This window comes from Carassius auratus, chromosome 15, assembly GCF_003368295.1.
Source record: "Carassius auratus strain Wakin chromosome 15, ASM336829v1, whole genome shotgun sequence".
Taxonomy (NCBI): Eukaryota; Metazoa; Chordata; class Actinopteri; order Cypriniformes; family Cyprinidae; genus Carassius; species Carassius auratus.
Window position 1 is genome coordinate 6,361,778 of NC_039257.1, and position 19,747 is coordinate 6,381,524.

At 36.2% G+C, this 19,747-nt stretch overlaps 1 protein-coding gene across 3 annotated transcripts in view; it reads right to left on the minus strand.

Annotated features, from left to right (window-relative positions):
- LOC113114832 (rap1 GTPase-activating protein 2-like) overlaps positions 1–19,747 on the minus strand; it is a 39,686-nt gene that overhangs the window by 4,732 nt on the left and 15,207 nt on the right. For 2 of the 3 annotated variants that reach the window (XM_026281886.1, XM_026281887.1), the window contains exons 2-19: positions 16,553–16,637; positions 9,206–9,241; positions 7,942–7,974; positions 7,435–7,467; positions 6,044–6,271; positions 5,565–5,668; positions 5,381–5,459; positions 4,453–4,506; positions 4,034–4,117; positions 3,844–3,944; positions 3,503–3,632; positions 2,616–2,771; positions 2,458–2,529; positions 2,288–2,374; positions 1,933–2,073; positions 1,229–1,375; positions 988–1,103; positions 148–243 (exon numbers count right to left, since the gene is read on the minus strand). In XM_026281886.1, coding sequence (XP_026137671.1) covers positions 148–243; positions 988–1,103; positions 1,229–1,375; positions 1,933–2,073; positions 2,288–2,374; positions 2,458–2,529; positions 2,616–2,771; positions 3,503–3,632; positions 3,844–3,944; positions 4,034–4,117; positions 4,453–4,506; positions 5,381–5,459; positions 5,565–5,668; positions 6,044–6,271; positions 7,435–7,467; positions 7,942–7,974; positions 9,206–9,241; positions 16,553–16,637 — 1,782 coding nt within the window. Of the gene's footprint in view, positions 1–147; positions 244–987; positions 1,104–1,228; positions 1,376–1,932; positions 2,074–2,287; positions 2,375–2,457; positions 2,530–2,615; positions 2,772–3,502; positions 3,633–3,843; positions 3,945–4,033; positions 4,118–4,452; positions 4,507–5,380; positions 5,460–5,564; positions 5,669–6,043; positions 6,272–7,434; positions 7,468–7,941; positions 7,975–9,205; positions 9,242–12,694; positions 12,953–16,552; positions 16,638–19,747 lie in introns of those variants that run through there. The other variant, XM_026281888.1, reaches the window with a different exon arrangement.

The following is a 19,747-nucleotide window of genomic DNA, read 5'->3' on the forward strand; positions in this document are numbered from 1 at the left end:
GAAGGAGAAAGAAAAACCCTTTCACATACATTTCTAAAAGTGAAGGTGCTGGAAAAGTATTTAAAATATCGGATTCATCAGATGTCAAAACACTCCGACACTGCACTCCCTGAGGAACTGGAACTGAGAAACCGCAATCAAACCAACCTTTCTTTGCTCGGGCAGATCTCTGGTGAACTCGGATTGGATGACGTCTCTGACCTCACATCCTGTGAGTGAGGTAACACTTCTGCTTTTTGGTCACTAAAAAAACACAGAATACTGTTTATGTAGTGCTTTTCTGAAATACTAATGCACAAAAAATGTATATACATGCATACAGACAAACACAACATTGCTGAATTTTCAGCAGTCATTACTCCATTCTTCAGTGTCACATGATCCTTCATAAACCATTATAATACACTGATTTGGTGCTCAATTATTATTTGTACTCGATTTTTGTCCTTGCTTTATAAAAGTATTAATCAATGTAGCATAAATCATGCATACCCAGACAAAAAAAATGGTAGTGTATCTGTTTTCAGACACATACACACAAACAAAAAGAAATGTTTTTTCAGCATTGATAATATAAATAAATATTTCTTGATCAACAAATCAACATATTATCATGATTTCTGAATGATCTTGTGACACTGAAGATTGGAGAAATGTATAAAATTACATGTATATTTGTTTACCCTTACGAAAGGAGAATATATTTACAAATATATTTCTTAAAATATATTGTGATATATTATAATATATTATTTTCCCTTTTTATTTTCTAATATATTATATATTTGAATACATTGAATAATATATATAATATATATGATGATACATATATTATATAATATATTGCAAAATATACAAATGATTGCCGCTTTCAATATATTGCAATATATTGGAAAAAATAAATATGAAATATATAAGAATATATGCCTAATATATTACATGATATTTTCCAATATACGGCAATATATTTTTGTTTCATAAGGGTACCTGCGAGATGGATGTTTCTCAGTTGGACTGTCTGTGCTGGAGTGCAGTCTGGGGAACAGACCAGAGCGCCGCTTTACTGGACTCTTTAAAGGAGATTTAGCAGACAGCGCTGGAGGCTGACGAACACAAACACACGAAGCTCAGCTCATGCACTGCTGCATAATACTAAATGGCTTCAGCAAGTTTATACAATGGATGAGATAAGAATTGAATCTGAATAAATAAAAAATAATGGAAGTACAGTGAAGGTGCTCTTGGTGCACTCCATGCTGTTCTGCTGGAGTCCTCCACCGCTCACACTGGACGGGACGCCTGCCGCCACTCCAGGACTCTTGTGTTTATGAGTCACCATCGTCTCCATAGAGTGGCTCCTCACACGCATGGCCCTCTGACAGAAACAGAGGAAGAGGGTAAGAGAGGAACAAAAAATGCTAAACTGTACTAAGCATAAGTACAAATACATTTTTATTGGCAAATAAAGAGAAATAAGAACATATGTTACAATCAGTTTAAGGTTTATTTGTGAATTGTTTATATTAGCTGGTTAATTATTTATCTTAAATTACTTATTTTATTACTTTTATGAGATATATATATATATATATATATATATAAATAAAAGCCCTAAAACTACCCATGATAATGATGGAGTTTGAAAAATGCATCTGTGCTACCATGAAAAACCGGTAGGTGGCGCTACACACCAGCCTTATACTGCAGCCAAAGGTCAAACAAAGGTTAGAAAACACTATTCCATTCAACTTTATTGAGTTACTTCTATATTTATTTTTTGCGTCAAATATACGTGAACGTATATTTTTTGCTTTTAAATGTACAACTTGGCCACTTGAAAAAAATATAAAGAGCATAAATATAAGAGCAAGAACATTTAGAAAAATCTATAGTTCTCTGGGTTTTTAAGTGGTCAAGGGCAGGACATCTTACCTTAAAAGACTCCAGCAGCCCTCCATGACCCCCATTTTCTAGCTTTTCTTCATCTGTAGTTGATCCCAGTCCTACTGTGGCCTGTGTCTGTCTGTGCAGTTCATCGTGAAGGTTATCTAACAGTGCGGCCCGTGTCCTCTCCTATCTCACACACACACACACACACACACACACACACAGACACAGAACAAGAGATGATGATGTAGATAGGCTAACTAAAGCAATGGTTCACCCCAAAATGAAAACTCATTAGTAAAGAATGACAAAATATTAATATTTTGGGTGATTATTCCTTCAAATGAATTGTTTATAGTGAATTGTGGATCTCTGGATTTTTTCTCTTTTTTTTTCTCACCTCTAGCTTGGCGAACTTGTCTGACTTGTAGCATGCATTTTCGGCGTTGATCAACTTTGTCAGGAGAAACTCTCGGAACTCGGGACCCTGGGAAAGAGTTGATGTCCATCATCTTATGATAAAAATCATCATCTCCTTCAATATTTAACAGACGCAGTCTTCTATATTACCTTCTTAAAAACCGCAGGGTTTGGAAGAGGGGGGCCGAATGGAGGGACATCCTCTCTGGCTGTGACGGACACCTGTGGACACCAATCGATACCTCAGATCAGTGGGATTGATGGGATTGATGGGTATCTGGAGGAATTCAGCGAGGTGTTTGACAAACCTTGTACGTGGTGTGATCAGTGCAGGGGTTTTCCGCCTGCACTAACACGTAGGCATGAAGGAAGTTGGATGCGATCATATCAGGAACGAATGGTGTGGGCTCTTCCTGGAAGACGGCTGCAACAATGTCATTGCCAATATGTCTCTTTCTCTGGAGCTGAGAGAATATGACACAGAGGAAAATATTTATAAATATTTTAAATCTAATGGATTGTGTATTTGCCAACACAATATTTAGACAAGATAAACACACAGGGATTATATTTAAATATAGTTTATTATATTTCATTAAGTACATTTCTCCCAAATTTTTATTTTATCCCCATAAAAGGGTTAGGGTTAACAAAAAATAACAATAAAATAAATAAATAAATCATGGTAGTATCTTACTTAATTCTTTAAATAAAAAAATATTTCTTTTATAAATAAACAACACTGTATTAAGAATTGCAGTCAATTTAGATTTTGTACATTTTTCCCTATTTTTCACTTCATGTCCTCAATTTTAATTATTAATCTCTTTACCATAAGGGTTAGGGTTAACACAAATAAATTAATAAATAAACAAACAGAAAAATAATAGTAGAATCTTAAATTATTTGATTGATAAGAATGTATCAAAGAATTGATTAATAACAAATGTGTTTATACATTTTTTTGTCCATTACAGCAATTTAGATTGTGCTTACATGAAGACAATATTTTTTTCATGTTGATTTTAGAGTGAAATATGAATACAAAGTGAGTATAAAAAAACAAACAAAAAAATGTAATAAATAACTACAAAATATTTAAATAATATATATTAATTTGCTTTAAATGTTTAAGTAAAAATTTAATATTTAAAAAAAATAATTGTACTTATTAAACATTAAAAAGGGAACCCACCTGCTGAATATCTCCTTCTGTAAAGGGGAGTTTTGTGGAAACGTGAAACATGATTTCTCTCTGACGGAACGTGGTGTAGATAGACTCTGATCCAGTCTGCCCATGAGACACATCCAGACCGCCTCTAAACCTGAGCAGCACAATAATCACACACACACCATCAAATCAGAAGCAATCTGATTACCATGAGCAGACCTCCAGTCAAAATCACACAACGAGTAAATTAAATAAATGATTCACAAATGAACTCTTTGAATATAGTTTAATATTAAAACCAGCCTTTTATGAGTGCACAGGTGAATCTTGGCAGCAGTTTTCAGAGCTTAATCTCCATCTCTCACCCTTTAAAATCCTGCAGTTCAATATTGTCTCCTAAAACAGTGAGGAATTCAGTAAAGGCTGCCGTCTCCTCATTGTTGCCGAACAGCTCTTCCTCTGACGTCTGATGAGACAATCCCAGTGGGAAAAAAAGAGAGAGAACTTCAGTGAAAGTATGTACATTGAGGACAACAGCTCAAGACTGACTCTCACCTGACCAAACTTCTGATAGATGACTCCAAACTTGAAAGTGTTGTTCACTTCGTGCTCATCAAAACTGACGATCAGTTGCGAGGCCTTGGGGCGAGAGAAAACAGAAAGTGAGCGAAAGCACCTGCAGGGGTAAATATGTGTTTCAGTGCCTTTCCATAATTCAGGCATTTGTGTTTTCCATGCCTGACAGACCATGCAAAGCCTTGAGATGGTCAAGGCTCCTCTCAAACACACTATGTGGCTCAGGCATGCCAGGCAGTGTAAAGCAGATGGATTTGTGACTCCCCCGGAGCACGGGAACATATTAATTCAGATGACTTGGGTACTAGGGTGAAACGGAGCAAAGCCCAGCCCTTATTTCCCCCTGATGCCTGCAGTAGGTAAGTCACAGATGGAGTGAGAAACACAGAAATGCTCACCCTAGGGTAGAGGACAGGGTTGAACTTCAGACCGGTGACGTCATCGCAGAGCAGCTGAAACACACAGGACACATCTGATGTCAACATCTCGCATCTTTTGAGTTCAAAAGAGGTCTGCTAAGATACTTATTTTGAGAATTTGAGTCCTCATGCGCTTTTAAAGTTGCATAATGTGATTGTAATCTGTAAAGAAGCCTTCATCTGGAGAATCCTAGTAGCTTTTACTGTCTTTTACTATGATATCCCACAATCTTATTAGGCTTAGACAGTTGAAATAATTTATAACTACTGTTCAAAATTTTGGGGCCTGTAATATATATATATATATATATATATATATATACACATATATATATATATATATATATATATATATATATATATATATATATATATATATATATATATATATATATATATATATATATTTCTTACTGTATATATATATATATATATATATATATATATATATATATTTTTTTTTTTTTAAACATATTAAAATAGAAATCAGTCATTTTTAACTAACATTATTTCACAACATTTCTGTTTTTACTATATTTGTGATTACGTGCAACATAGCCTTGGTGAACATAAGAGATGTCGTTCAAAAGCATTTAAAAATCTTGCTGTCCTCAAACATTTAAACAGTAGTGTATATACCACTTCCTATTCTCTATAAATTAAATATTTGCTTGGATGTGTAAAGCTAACTTATACTTGTTCTAGATTATTAGAAATCAGGGTCAAAGAAAATGTCTCTTAAGTCACTGACAGTTTTGCACACGTTTCTTATGATCATAGAGACTGTTTCATTGAAAACTTGTTTTTAAGCCAACAGACAGTTTCGACTTGTCAATGAATCATTTCCATTTGTGTTATTTAATAGCATTGACTTTGGTGTGGTGCTGCGTATCTTGCCAATACACACCTTGGCTATCTGTGGTACGCTGGGTAGATGGAGGATGCCTTCAAGTGGGATTCGCTCATAAAGGGTCTTTGTTTTTGACCTAGAAAATGACAAAAAAAAAAAATTGCTCAGCTATTTACTATGACAATACAGACCTACTTAACAATGACTACAGCAGACTTTCAATATGTGCTGAACATGGCACCTGAGCATGATGCGAAGAGACTCCTGTCCTTCTGCCTCCTCGTACTTCAGAGACATGATGAGGTGTCCCATACTACTGCCTGTGCAGTAATAGTTCATGTGCTCCTGAGAAAGAGAAAGGTGTTTCAATATTTTGATATGGAGAGGTTCATTTTCCAGTAGACTGCTTTGCATTGTTATCACTCAAGTGCGGCTCTCTGTCAAGCTCTCTATGACACACAACTGATAGCAAAATGTGGCGTACAAAATGTTTGTTCAAAGAGGCGCCATCACACCTCATATCCAAGTGTTATGAAGAACTGTGAGTGAATAAGCTACAGGCACACCACTTATTACCTCAGACAGGACACTTACTTTCAGCTAAAAGCTAACATTTCCTGGGCATACATGGGTATTTCTTCAAATATGGATACTTTTGGCCCTGTAAACCTACAGTATAGAAATGTAACATACCGTCAGCATTAACAAAAGGATCCTCACCTTGCCCAGAAAGTGTTTGCGATAAGCCCGTGAGATGCTGTTACACTCCAGCCTGTAGCTGAAGCCTCCTCCTCTTCCTCCACCTGGGTTCAGCCCCTCCTCCTCCTCCTCACAGAAGCTGCTGTCTGAGGATGTGGGTGTCCCGACCGGAGCCTCGGGATCCTCAATCCAATATCCTCCAAACTGAGGTAAAATGACCTGAGGGTAGGGACCACCCTTCTCCAGGACCTAGACAACAAAGCCAAAAAAGAAAAAAACATAAATGATCAGCAAAGTCATAATTGGTTTTAATTATAATTTGTAATAAATGTTATTGTTAAATCACACACAAGCCCCACAGATGTGCAACTATAATCTTATTATTTTTTATGCTCATCAAAGCTGCATTTAACCCTCTGGGGTCTGAGCGGGTTTTGGGGCCCTGGAGAAGGTTTGACATGCCCTGACATTTGTGTTTTTTTCAGTATCTTAAAAACATATTAATGGCTAAAGTCTGATTACACTGTAAGAAGCACGAATGTACTTATTTGTGTTTTTGAGAAAACAATGTTTATGCGTGGTTAGTGAAAAACTAAATTAAAATTTTTAAGGCCATAAAGCACACAGAATGTTTGTTCTTAAGACATTCGAGAACTGGACATTGTAGAATAGAAGTTTTCTACAAAATATTATGAAAATCATCCTGTTCACTCATTCTCAGAAAACAATATACTGATTTAACTTAGAAAGGCAGTATGTGAGGGAGTGACAATGGCCATGTTTGAAGCTCTGTATTTGAATATATTTCAAATATATTTCAGCAGCCATTACTTCTTCAGTCTTCAGTGTCACATGATCCTTTATAGAAATCATTCTAATATGCTGTTTTGGTGCTTCTTATTATAATCAATGTTGAAAACTGTTGTCCGGTTTAATATTTTTCTGGACATCTTGATGTATCTTTTTCAGGATGCTTTGATGAATATAAAGTTCAAAAGAATGCCATTTATTTAAAATAGAAAATCTTTTGTAAAATTACAAATGAAACATCTATATGAAAAATATTTTATCAAACTTTCATTACATTTATAACTATTACCTGTTAGCAATAGTAATGCTGAAGTTATCAATGAAAGCTAATGGCTTCCTATAAAACTATGGAAAAATAAATAGCACAGTGTATGAGATTTGTTGCCAGGGACATCATCTTAGCAATCACAATGCAAACATCTACATGCAGTGATTAACCAATCAGAATCAAGTATTCCAAAGAGCCGTGTAATAAATAGAGACAATCTGTTTCTTTCAGCCTTAAAACACTTGAACATAATGAAAACCCTCTTGTGCTAAATTGCTAATACACAAATAAATTGTGTGTGTGTGTGTGTGTGTGTGTGTGTTCATGGACTCACATTCTCAATACGTGGGTAAGGGATGTAGTCATCCTGAAGGAGAGAAAAGGACATTTCATCATAGGATAACATCGAAAAGTCAACCACATGCATCACAGTCTGTTTATTGCAATAAAAAAATCCCAAGAGCAGGATAGAGGAATAATATATACACCAGAATATGACTGATAAAAATAATAATAATAACAGCAACAGCAAAAAAAGAAAGAAAAAAAGACTGTATGCACTATTCTCTGTTTGTATTCCAATAACCATATATTGGATTTAAAGGTTTTTAGTCTGCTTTTGGTTTCTCTGGCGGAATCTGAAGGCCATCATCACTGACATTTACGTCATCAAATGTAAAAAAGTACTTGATGTTGATTGATGCTGTAGAACTCAAGACTGTGACTGATGTTTATCAGAATATTAATAGAAAAGAAAAGACCCCACTCACAAACACACACTTACAGACACAATACACACACACACACACACACACACACACATTCACAATACCAGTCAAACCTTGTATTTCTTAGTCTCCTCAGTTTTGGGAATCTGATGTATCCAGGAAAGCAGAAGAGGGTGAAAAGAGGAAGAATAAATGACAAACTAAACATTAAACGCTGTTATTCAAATGAGCTCCCCAAATAAAGCAGCTCTGTTTAAGTCAATAAAGCCTTCAGGACAATTTTGTCCCTTTTACAATTTTTATGACTGCTGGCTAATATCAATACCATGCTAAAATTGTTTCCACCTGAGAGTCCAGGAAAAAAAAACTGTTTCCTTAGAGATAAATAAAGGAAGAAATTCTTGTTCACTTGGAAACATTTGTAATGCTTGTTGTGAATCTCTACAACTGAATATTGCGAAACCAATGAAAATTGTCTGTGACATGAATACAATGTCAGATATGAAATATAGCTGATATTTATCAAAAAATATCGCTATATAACACTGCAATTATGTCAATCTCTTTATCTTAGCTGTTATGTACAGAGAATGTTACACAGGTTACATGTAATTACTACTAAATAACAATTAATTATGCATAATTACACGCAAGTAACCCTAAGACAATTAATCTCACTCATTACACTGTAACAATGATATCTTAAAGTGATGTGTAACCGAAAACAAGAAATGGTCAATTCCCTGGGCATTGTACATGCTACAGAACTACAGACACCTTTATCTTAGATCTGAAACATCACAAGTACATGTGATCCATTGGAGAGAGACATCAGCCCTTCAGACAAACCTTTGCATCGATCTGTCACTCAAACTGAGGTCTGGACAAGAAGACTGAGGGCTTTAATCCTGCCTCAACATAGTATTGATCAGATCTTAAGCTACCTGCTGCCCATCATCTACACACTCTCACAAACACACACAAGATGACAACAACACAATCATGCTGCTCTTATATAACAGGTCAGTATGTCCTGTTCCCAATCTCTCACCCCTGTGGAGCTCCTACCATACCCCCAACCAAAGACCCACCACAGAAAAAAGTGTTGGCAAAATCAATGAGTTTGAAATGAGCTGGAATGTGTAATTATTCATTCAGAGTAATTGAGGACTGGTCCTCTGGAGAGGGAACACTTAGCCAGCACTCAAGGGCAAAAAAACAAAAAGAAAAAAACATGCTGTGATTATTATATGATTACAGTAAAATTCTCTTCAGCTAAAGTACAAAGTTTTTTAAGGAATGCTGTTTTTAGAGGAATCTTATTCTAAAGGACGACATGCACTTATAAGATCATCTGAATGATGGAGGGAATCTTACCTGCATCCTTTCCAGCATGTCGAAAAACTCTGCCGACTGGAAAAGAAAAGAAAATTGAGATTTATAGTTTTGTTGTGATATTTACATCAAACCATTTTTTTTAAATCATTACCGGACAGGAAATTGTAGAATCAAGAAAGAATCAAGGATTAATATATTATGACACAACTATGAGAAGTTGTCATTACTATTTTCTATACTGTAAAATAATTTTAAAGGCATTCAAAAATTCTGACCAATACCAAGAATCCGATAATTATTTTCATGTCATGGTTGATAATAGATAAATGGCAGATTAAAATACTATACTCTTTTTCTAAATAAATAAACTGCGTGTTCATCATTAGTTATTGGACAGACACATTGATAACTTTCCCATTCAGCCCTATATCTGGAGAGTCTTGTGTTCAAAGGGCAGATGTGTGCTCATATTTTTTAAACCACTTGTGTGAAAGGGCTTTAACAGCATGCATTCTGGGGCCGGTTGCATAAAAAGTTTAGTCAGCTAATTATTTTTCTTTAAGACTGGTCTTATTTTTTTTTTTATTCAGTTGCATAAAAGCATTGATAAGTCTAAGTTGAATGCAAAAATAAGATGACCCTTTGGCTAACTGCTAGCTGGTCAAACTTGTATTTTATATACTTAACATAGAGGCTAAATTTATGCAACTGGCCCCAGGAGACTCTGTACCTATGGAAACAAAGACACCAAAACCATGCACAAATGAGCTTCTCTAATACTTCTTATGAAATTGATTTAATTATAATTGCTATTAGTATTATAAACAGTGTAAAATACTTATTAGTTTATTCAAATATGTGTTGGCCTTAAATACGGTTCAAATTGCATCCCGTATTGATTTGATACAGGACGCATCATTTTTCGTATAAATATGGGACGATCCTGTATTTGAAGGGATGGGTGGCAAGATCAACATTAACTGAGCACTAACAATATAATCTACAAGTAAAATGGGTAAAAAGAGCATGCTCAAATGCATGCACAAAAAATAAAATAAAATAAATTAAAACCTATAACTGATATGGAACCAATTTATTTAACATTCATAATCAAAACCCAAAGTATACAGTAAATACTAAGATTTTTAAATTAAATTACTTAAAAAAAAAAAAAAAAAAAATATATATACAGTGTTGTTCAAAATAATAGCAGTACAATGTGACTAACCAGAATAATCAAGGTTTTTAGTATATTTTTTATTGCTACGTGGCAAACAAGTTACCAGTAGGTTCAGTAGATTGTCAGAAAACAAACAAGACCCAGCATTCATGATATGCATGCTCTTAAGGCTGTGCAATTGGGCAATTAGTTGAAAGGGGTGTGTTCAAAAAAATAGCAGTGTCTACCTTTGACTGTACAAACTCAAAACTATTTTGTACAAACATTTTTTTTTTCTTCTGGGATTTAGCAATCCTGTGAATCACTAAACTTATATTTAGTTGTATGACCACAGTTTTTTAAAACTGCTTGACATCTGTGTGGCATGGAGTCAACCAACTTGTGGCACCTCTCAGCTGTCATTCCACTCCATGATTCTTTAACAACATTCCACAATTCATTCACATTTCTTGGTTTTGCTTCAGAAACAGCATTTTTGATATCACCCCAAGTTCTCAATTAGATTAAGGTCTGGAGATTGGGCTGGCCACTCCATAGCATTAATTTTGCCCGTTTACTAGTGTGTTTTGGGTCATTGTCTTGTTGAAACAACCATTTCAAGGGCATGTCCTCTTCAGCATAGGGCAACATGACCTCTTCAAGTATTTTAACATATGCAAACTGATCCATGATCCCTGGTATGCGATAAATAGGCCCAACACCATAGTAGGAGAAACATGCCCATATCATGATGCTTGCTCCTCCATGCTTCACTGTCTTCACTGTGTACTGTGGCTTGAATTCAGAGTTTGGGGGTCGTCTCACAAACTGCCTGTGGCCCTTGGACCCAAAAAGAACAATTTTACTCTCATCAGTCCACAAAATGTTCCTCCATTTCTCTTTAGGCCAGTTGATGTGTTCTTTGGCAAATTGTAACCTCTTCTGCACATGCCTTTTTTTTAACAGAGGGACTTTGCGGGGGATTCTTGAAAATAGATTAGCTTCACACAGACGTCTTCTAACTGTCACAGTACTTACAGGTAACTCCAGACTGTCTTTGATCATCCTGGAGGTGATCATTGGCTGAGCCTTTGCCATTCTGGTTATTCTTCTATCCATTTTGATGGTTGTCTTCTGTTTTCTTCCACGTCTCTCTGGTTTTGCTCTCCATTTTAAGGCATTGGAGATCATTTTAGCTGAACAGCCTATCATTTTTTGCACCTCTTTATAGGTTTTCCCCTCTCTAATCAACTTTTTAATCAAAGTACGCTGTTCTTCTGAACAATGTCTTGAACGACCCATTTTCCTCAGCTTTCAAATGCATGTTCAACAAGTGTTGGCTTCATCCTTAAATAGGGGCCACCTGATTCACACCTGTTTCTTCACAAAATTGATGACCTCAGTGATTGAATGCCACACTGCTATTTTTTTGAACACACCCCTTTCAACTAATTCAACTAATTGCCCAATTGCACAGCCTTAAGAGCGTGCATATCATGAATGCTGGGTCTCATTTGTTTTCTGAGAATCTACTGAACCTACTGGTAACTTGTTTGCCAGGTAGCAATAAAAAAATATACGAAAAACCTTGATTATTCTGGTTAGTCACATTGTACTGCTATTATTTTGAACAATACTGTATATATATATATATATATATATATATATATATATATATATATATTTAAATAATAAAATCCTATAATCGATATGGAACCTAATTAAACCCTAAAATATGCAGTACGAGCTAAGAAAAACCTTTTTTATATATTATAAATGACTTCCGTATGAATAGAAAACGAAAACAAATCTCATATTTCAGTCTAATATTTCATTTTGGTCCCAACCCTTTGTCTATAGATTCTCTGCTCACTCTAGACATTCCCTTAATCAACATGAGGTGCATCCTGGGATGCTTTTTAAAGCATACTAAAGAAGTTCCCATGTATAATGGACTCTCAAGCCTACACACCTTACCTCACAGCCTCACACAGCAAAGCCTGATCGTATCTAAAATCAAGTCAACAACTACAGACTTGTTTGCAATCCACTGCACATTTGTAGCAATATATAACAAATGCAATATAGGTGAAGATATGCTCAATGCATTGTAAATGAATTCAAATGCCTCTTTCTCCATGCATACTTAACAAACCATAATACTTCCTCACTCTAAATCAAATGTACTGAACCTTTACAACTGCATTTAATTTATGGGCTGTGCAACCATTAGGGCTTAATTATTAGTTATTTAAGAAATGCAATAGAGGTTTAAAGCACAATTTGTAGTCTAGACCTGAGGGCTTATAATAAAAACAACTCTTAAATATTCTTTGCACAATATTTCTACTGAAGCCAGAGTCTCTTACCTTAACAGAGCACCCCTGCTAGTTAAGAGGCAGTAGAACAGAAAAACATCTGATATTTGTTCAGAACAGATCCCTTGGGTTTAAGAATATTCCTGTGATCGGACGGAGTGTAACAGATGCATGCAGGACAGAACAAATGCAGATCGGTTAATGTTTAACCTGCCATGGATCCAAGGGCAACTCACTTCACAAAGTCAACAGAGTAAAGCCCAGCTGAGACATAGTTGACCAAATAACCTTGAGCAACTGAGACCACAACATCAATAGGACGCATGAGGGTAACTCCTTATCGCTAAAGAGGAACGGGTGGCCAAAGAAAGAGCAAGCCGAGTGGATGTGTATATTTTTGTAAAGGCTTTGAAAGTTTTGCAATGCAAAGACCTTTTGACCCTTTTTGCTTATATATTGGATATTGACTTTGTCTTTGTCCCACAACCAAACAAAAGTTACAAATCAGCAGTCCAATGCCTGAAGTAGTTTGCGTGAGCACATCAAATCAAATATAAAACATAAGAGCTACATGATAAAAAATTCACATAGCTCTTAAATTATGCCGTAGTGTCATTGTAAGGTTATGAAGAGACAGAGCTTATCTCCCAACAACACAACCTGTTAGTCCCACTGTTGTCTCAGACAAGATTATCACCCTATTCTGGATCTTTGAAGTTTCACCCATTTTATAATGAAGCACACAATACAGCCAAATATTTTCTAGTAGACATAAAAAGTCATCAATATATACTGTACATATTATAATTTTATCCTAAAAATTTTTTCATTTACATCATATATGTGTAAACTGTGTATATTTAGTTTGGCATATATTAATACACACACATACAGTATATATTTTGACAATATTAACATGCATTTACTTGTAAATATTTATATTCATATAATTTATATTATATATAAATACATTTAATATAGAAGTATATTTTTCTTAAATACATACATATGTGTGTGCATGTAATATACATAATACATTTACTGTACACAGTACACACACATATGCTATGTAAATAAAAACTTACTTTGGATGCAATTAATCACGATTAATAATTTGGCAGCACTATATCTCAGTTGTAAATAAAAAAATTATTGTTGGAGTGTGTTGGCTGATAATCAGATACAGTTTTATATAAAGACTCACTTTATATAAAGACTCACTAGAAAGAATGAACTGCAGCGGTGCAGGAGGTCTATATTGTGTCAAATACACACTAACAAGCCTCATCAATACCCCCATCTCACAATAAACACACGGCGAGTCAAACACCTCTCATACTGTGTTTCCCCCCATCACACAGGCGATCATACCTCTCTCCTCTGTTAAGCTGTGCTCCTCTATTTACAAAACAGGAAGAGGATGACCAAGTCCGCTTGGCAGTGTGCACTGGCTCCACACCCTAAAACTGGTCTTACCAGTGTGCCTGTACTTATGAGTTATTAATTTCTCCCATTCTCTCTGCCTTTTGTAGTTCTGCTTTGTATATGACCAACAGCTGTTTGAACCACAGTTCACGAGAGCTTATCAAGCCCACACACTTGCTTTCCTCCCTTTCCTCTTTTCTTCTTTAGACACTGTGTTTACATTGGGAGTGGCCAGCAGTTGTGTGAACAACATAATTCTATATCTTATAGGACACGTACACATACACATTAATATTTCCCTACCAAATGTATTGTGTTTATAGTCAAACACAGGTGTTAATGGACACATTGTGAGAGTGTTTTGAGTGGGTGAGTGTGTGTTTGTGTGTCAGGTTGTGGCTACAGTGTTTGGACCAAATGTCCCCAAAAAAATATGATTAAACCTGAAAAACGGTACAGTACATTGTGTAGAGTTAATGTCTTCTACAAACATTTCTTTGCAATGTGTAAAGTGACTAAGGACAAAGTTGGGAACTGAAACTTGTTTTGTGAGTTTTTCAAGGACAATTACATTTAAGGATTGGGGTTTGGTGTAATTTTTGGTTTTCTTTTTAATAGAAGCCTCTTACACCCAACAAATATGCTTTTTTCTTTTCTTTTTTTTTCTTTTTTTTTCTTTTTTACAAAAATGCACAGCGAAAACTACAATATTGTGAAATATTATTTCAATTTAAAATTCCTATTTTAGATTTGAATATATTTTAAAATGATTTTTATTTCTGTGATGGCAAAGCCGAATTTTCTCTAGTCTTCAGTTTCACATGGTCCTTTAGAAAATCAGTCCAATTCTGATTTGATATAAAAATATGGGACCCTGGACCACAAGTGTCACGGTGTATATATATAGCAAATAGCCAAAACTACATTGTATGGGTCAAAATTATAAATTTGTCTTTTATGCAAAAAATCATTAAGTATGGATCATATTCCATATATATATATTTTAATATATATATATATATATATATATATATATATATATATATATATATATATATATATATATATATATATATATTATATTATTTATCCAGCTTTAAGATGATGTATACATCTCAGTTTTTTTATTACCCTTGTGACTGGTTTTGTGGTCCAGGGTCACATATTTATTATTATTTTCATTGTTAAAAATAGTTGTGCTGCTTACTATATTTGTGGAAACCGTGATACATTTTTTTTTTACAGTTTAGAATTCTTTAATGAATAGAAAGTTGAAAAGAACAGCAGTTATTTGTAATACTTTCTTTTGTAACTTTATAAATGTCTTTAAATGCTTTACTCACCCCAAATGTTTGAAAAGTATTGTAATTTATAAAATCTTTCATCATTTATTCACCTTCATGTAATTTCAAACATGTATAAATACAACACACGAAAAACCAAAAAACACTGGAACCCCATTGACTTTTATAGTATTAACAAAAATTAGCCATTCTTCAAAATATCTTATTTTATGTTTCACAGAAGAAGAAAAAGTCATAGGTTTTGGAATATAATAAGAGCAAACAAATGATGACAGAATTTACAACATCTGCTCACAAGAAAGGCAAATCCTATTTAAGCTATTTATAAATCCTCAAATCCTCCAACAAGAGGTAATAACTAAGCAAATGCGTGGTGGAGATCTCAATCTCAATTTCAAGTATGATTTTTCAACAAGTGCTGTGTGCCTCAGACATTTAATCAGTCCTTATGAGAAACGATATTCATAATTAAAGCACTGGCTAACAGGATCATGACCTCTGGATTCGACTTCATGTCTTCTCATCTTAATATCACACCTGACGCCCTCACCCTCCCTTCCTCCATAAACACCAATCTCTGCATCCTCCTCTTCTGAGTTTTCGGCAAGTGTGTCTCATTTCAAGGTGACACCAACTGCGCTCCGCTCACGCCACACAATCCATCTCTGAACTCGGTGTACCACTTTTAAACAAGACAGAAAATCTTTCCTGCCCCTCTTGAGGCTGTTGCAAATATAAAGAGATAGCGATACCACGTGAACTCAATGGGACCTTAATGCTCAGAAGAAAATGGATTTCTCAGTCCAAATGAATTAGAATTACATTTAGAGGTAACCTTGAATGAAGAGCTTTTGCTCTCAAACACACTGCATGCACCTTCATAGACAATACCGCAGGTTAATGTGCATGTCTAAATCAGTTAAAGGCATGTTGTAAGAGCATTTTGACATTTTGGAAGCGAAAGGAGGGTCATTTAATATGGCATGCTACAAAGGGCATTCTCACTTTCTCATGCTATCACCACAAATAGAGGTTAATTCAGTATAAAGGTGTGTCTGGAAGAACAATACAGCAGATTTCGACTAACAGGAGCTAATAGAGCAGTGTGTGTGTGTGTGTGTGTGTGTGTGTGTGTGTGTGTGTGTGTGTGTGTGTGTGAATACGTGGCCAGAACACTCACCTTCATGGTGGGTGGTGCAGTGCGGGGAGGTGAGGGTGGACATTCTCCCAGAGGCACACTGGAGATGGTCAGTAGCTCTTGTTTCCTGCAAAAACACACCATAGTTAGCCAGGCCAATGGTCAGAACACTATGTAGAAGACTAATCAGATATGGTGAATTTTGCACTAAAACAGAAGACTGGCCCTCAAACACAGAAGCAAACAGGCATTTTACAGTATTTGTATCATTTATCTTATCAGGGGACTTTGCATTGACTATTGTTTTTGTACTTAGCTATTGATATTCATTTAGCATATTTGGGTAAATGAGTGTAACCAAAATGAAAGACAATTTTTTTTAAGGAAACATAGTTTAAAGGAAAAATAGAAATCAACTCTTTGTATTTACGTAGGTTTAACATGATTTTGATAAACGTTTATACAATTTTCAGCATTTTGGTTGCACCAAATTACTTTAATTTAGCAGACAAAAGTTTTATTTTAAACATTAATGCAATGTTAAAATATTTTCCATAAATAAACAAATACAAATGGTAGTTCATAACTGATTCCAAATAACATTACATTGCACATTTGAGGTAATATAATATAATTTACATTTTTATATTTACATATATACAAATGGTCGTTTTTTATTTTTTTCAGGGGATATGAAGTCAGAAATGTCAAAGTAATTCCGTAATCAAGAAAAAAAAAATACAACAACAACATTAATTATAAATCAGTAAAAATTTATGTATATTATAGGTAGCCTTATTCATAGATTTTCAAATAAGTTTATGGACTTTTTTATTGGAAGAAAACAAATCTGTGTCACATGACCCATTTATATTTTCCTTAATCATTTAATATGTTTACTAAGCAAGCTCAAAATGTAAACCATTTCAGAAATTTATAGCTGAAGACCAAGATTTGCACTAAAACTACTGAGGGCAGAATGTCAGTGCAGTACCCTTTGAGAAAGTATACTGAAAAGAGCCTGGTCTCCAGATACTAAGGTGAAAGACTACAGGATAGAAAAACTCAATAACAACAATTCTTCTGTTTGCTCCGGTATCTGCACAGAGACATAACAAGAACAACTCAGGGCAGCCAGCCTTGCAGACAGACTGCTGTAGGTCAAAAAAAGATGTAGAGAGGAGATGGGTAAAAGAGGGGGGGGGGGCATACAGAAAGGTGTTAGGCTCCAAGCAGGATCACATTTTAAAAGCAGTTATCTCGGCCAAAGACAAATGAGAAAGTGGTTACTTGGAATCAGAGGTTAAAATTAGTCAGGCAGACAAACTCTGGTCTAGAAATGATGCTCATTGCAGATGGTCTCAGATGAGGGTCTATTCAAATCTTTTCTTTATGTTACACCTCCAGGGGTCATTAAACTCCAGAAAGATTGAACACATCTAGCTGGGATCTCTCGCTGAAAAATGGCAACAACAAAAAAAAAATACATATGTGAGGATATGAGTCATTCCAATCTGAGTGTCAGGGATACTCCAGCTTTGGCAGACCCAATCACCTCACACACCAGATCACAATCACTGGAGTATTAATCAGCTGCTGCTGTCACCACCCCATCAACACAGGGTTAAACCCATAGTTACTGCAGTCACACTCTGTCTGGTATTGAGTTCACTACAATACTCCTTACCTGACTCTCTTGCCTGTACTCATTCCTGCAACCTGTGTCCAACCTCATCATCTTCAGTCAGACCCACACAAAGAATAACGTGAGATATCCCACGCCAATTCCTCAGACTTTGTTGATCACCTGTTTGCTTGCCTATCTCCATTCAGATTCCAGCCTTAATAAAAAACATTCATACTTATCTGTCTGTCTCCCTTAAGTCTTATTCTGTGTTGTCGCAGAAGACCAGACCACACAATTCTACATGGAGCACCACCAACAAAACCCCCGTATCACTGGAGGATTGGTTCAAGCTGTCAGAGCGTCCATTGTGTCTGCCTCCAGCAGTCCCATGACCCAATGAGGCGGAGGACTGTAGTGGCTTCTTGATGCAATGCTCCCTCAACTTTAAGATGCAGCCCCAAGCCTTCCCGAACAATTTTTCCAAGATTGCATTCATGATTTCTCATCTAGCTGGCTGTGCTCTTCGATGGGCCTAGTCCATTTGGGAGGTAAATAGCCCTGCCATTCGCACTCTAAGGGCATTCACATCCCATTTCAAAGAGGTGTTCGGTCATGCATCAGTTGAGATCTCTGTTCATGATCAGCTCTTTCGCATCAGTCAAGGCTTGGCTTCAGTGATTGAGTACGCAGTCAAATTCCACACTCTAGTGGTAACGTGTGGGTGGAATGAGGTGGCTTTACTCACCGTGTTTCGTCAAGGGCTCAAAAAACGATCTTCCATTACAAATGGTGATATATGACATCACTGTGGGTCTAGAAAACTTCATTCAGAAGGCCATCAAAATCTCTCAACATCTCCATGCCTGTAAAAATGTCTCGCCACTCTCTTCACTGCTCACATCCACCTTACGTCCACCCAGCATGCCCAGTGGTGAGTACTATCCATCTTAGTCCCCAGATAGACTACCCTGACTCGCATAAATGTATTATTTAAGTCATCTCACGTATCTCTTTCAGCGCAAGCCCTGTAGACTCTGGCTCTTCTGGAAATTTCATTTGCTGGGTTGCACTCCAATGACTTCACCTGAAACTGAACTTGAACTGAAATCATCCTGGGATAACCGTGGTTAGCCAAACACTGGCCTGGCTAGCCTGGACCACTGTTTCCGGAATTGCATTAGTGAGACTTCTCCACTGCAACCTCATCTTCCTATCTGTGCTACCTCCATAGAGAGCCCTGAACCCACTGAAACCTACATCCTTCCCACTGACTACCAGGTATACCAGGATGTGTTCAGCAAGTGGGCTGTCATGAAATTACCACCTCACAGGCCGTGGGACAGTGCCATCTAACTGCTGCCTGGAGCTCAACTCCCCAAGGGTAGAGTTTACCCTTTTTCCATCCTGGAGCAAGGAGCGATGGAGAAGTACATCATGGAGGGTCTCCAACAAGGCTTCATTGTGGCTGCATTGTGGCTGAGACGAGGTTTACCAGTCTGTTGTCTCCTCCTTTCTCACTTCCCTTGATTGGTGGGGCAGCCAGTGGTTACGAGGCAATCCCCCCCCAGTGGTGTGCGCAATTGTGTCCGAGAAACGCAGACCCTTGAAGG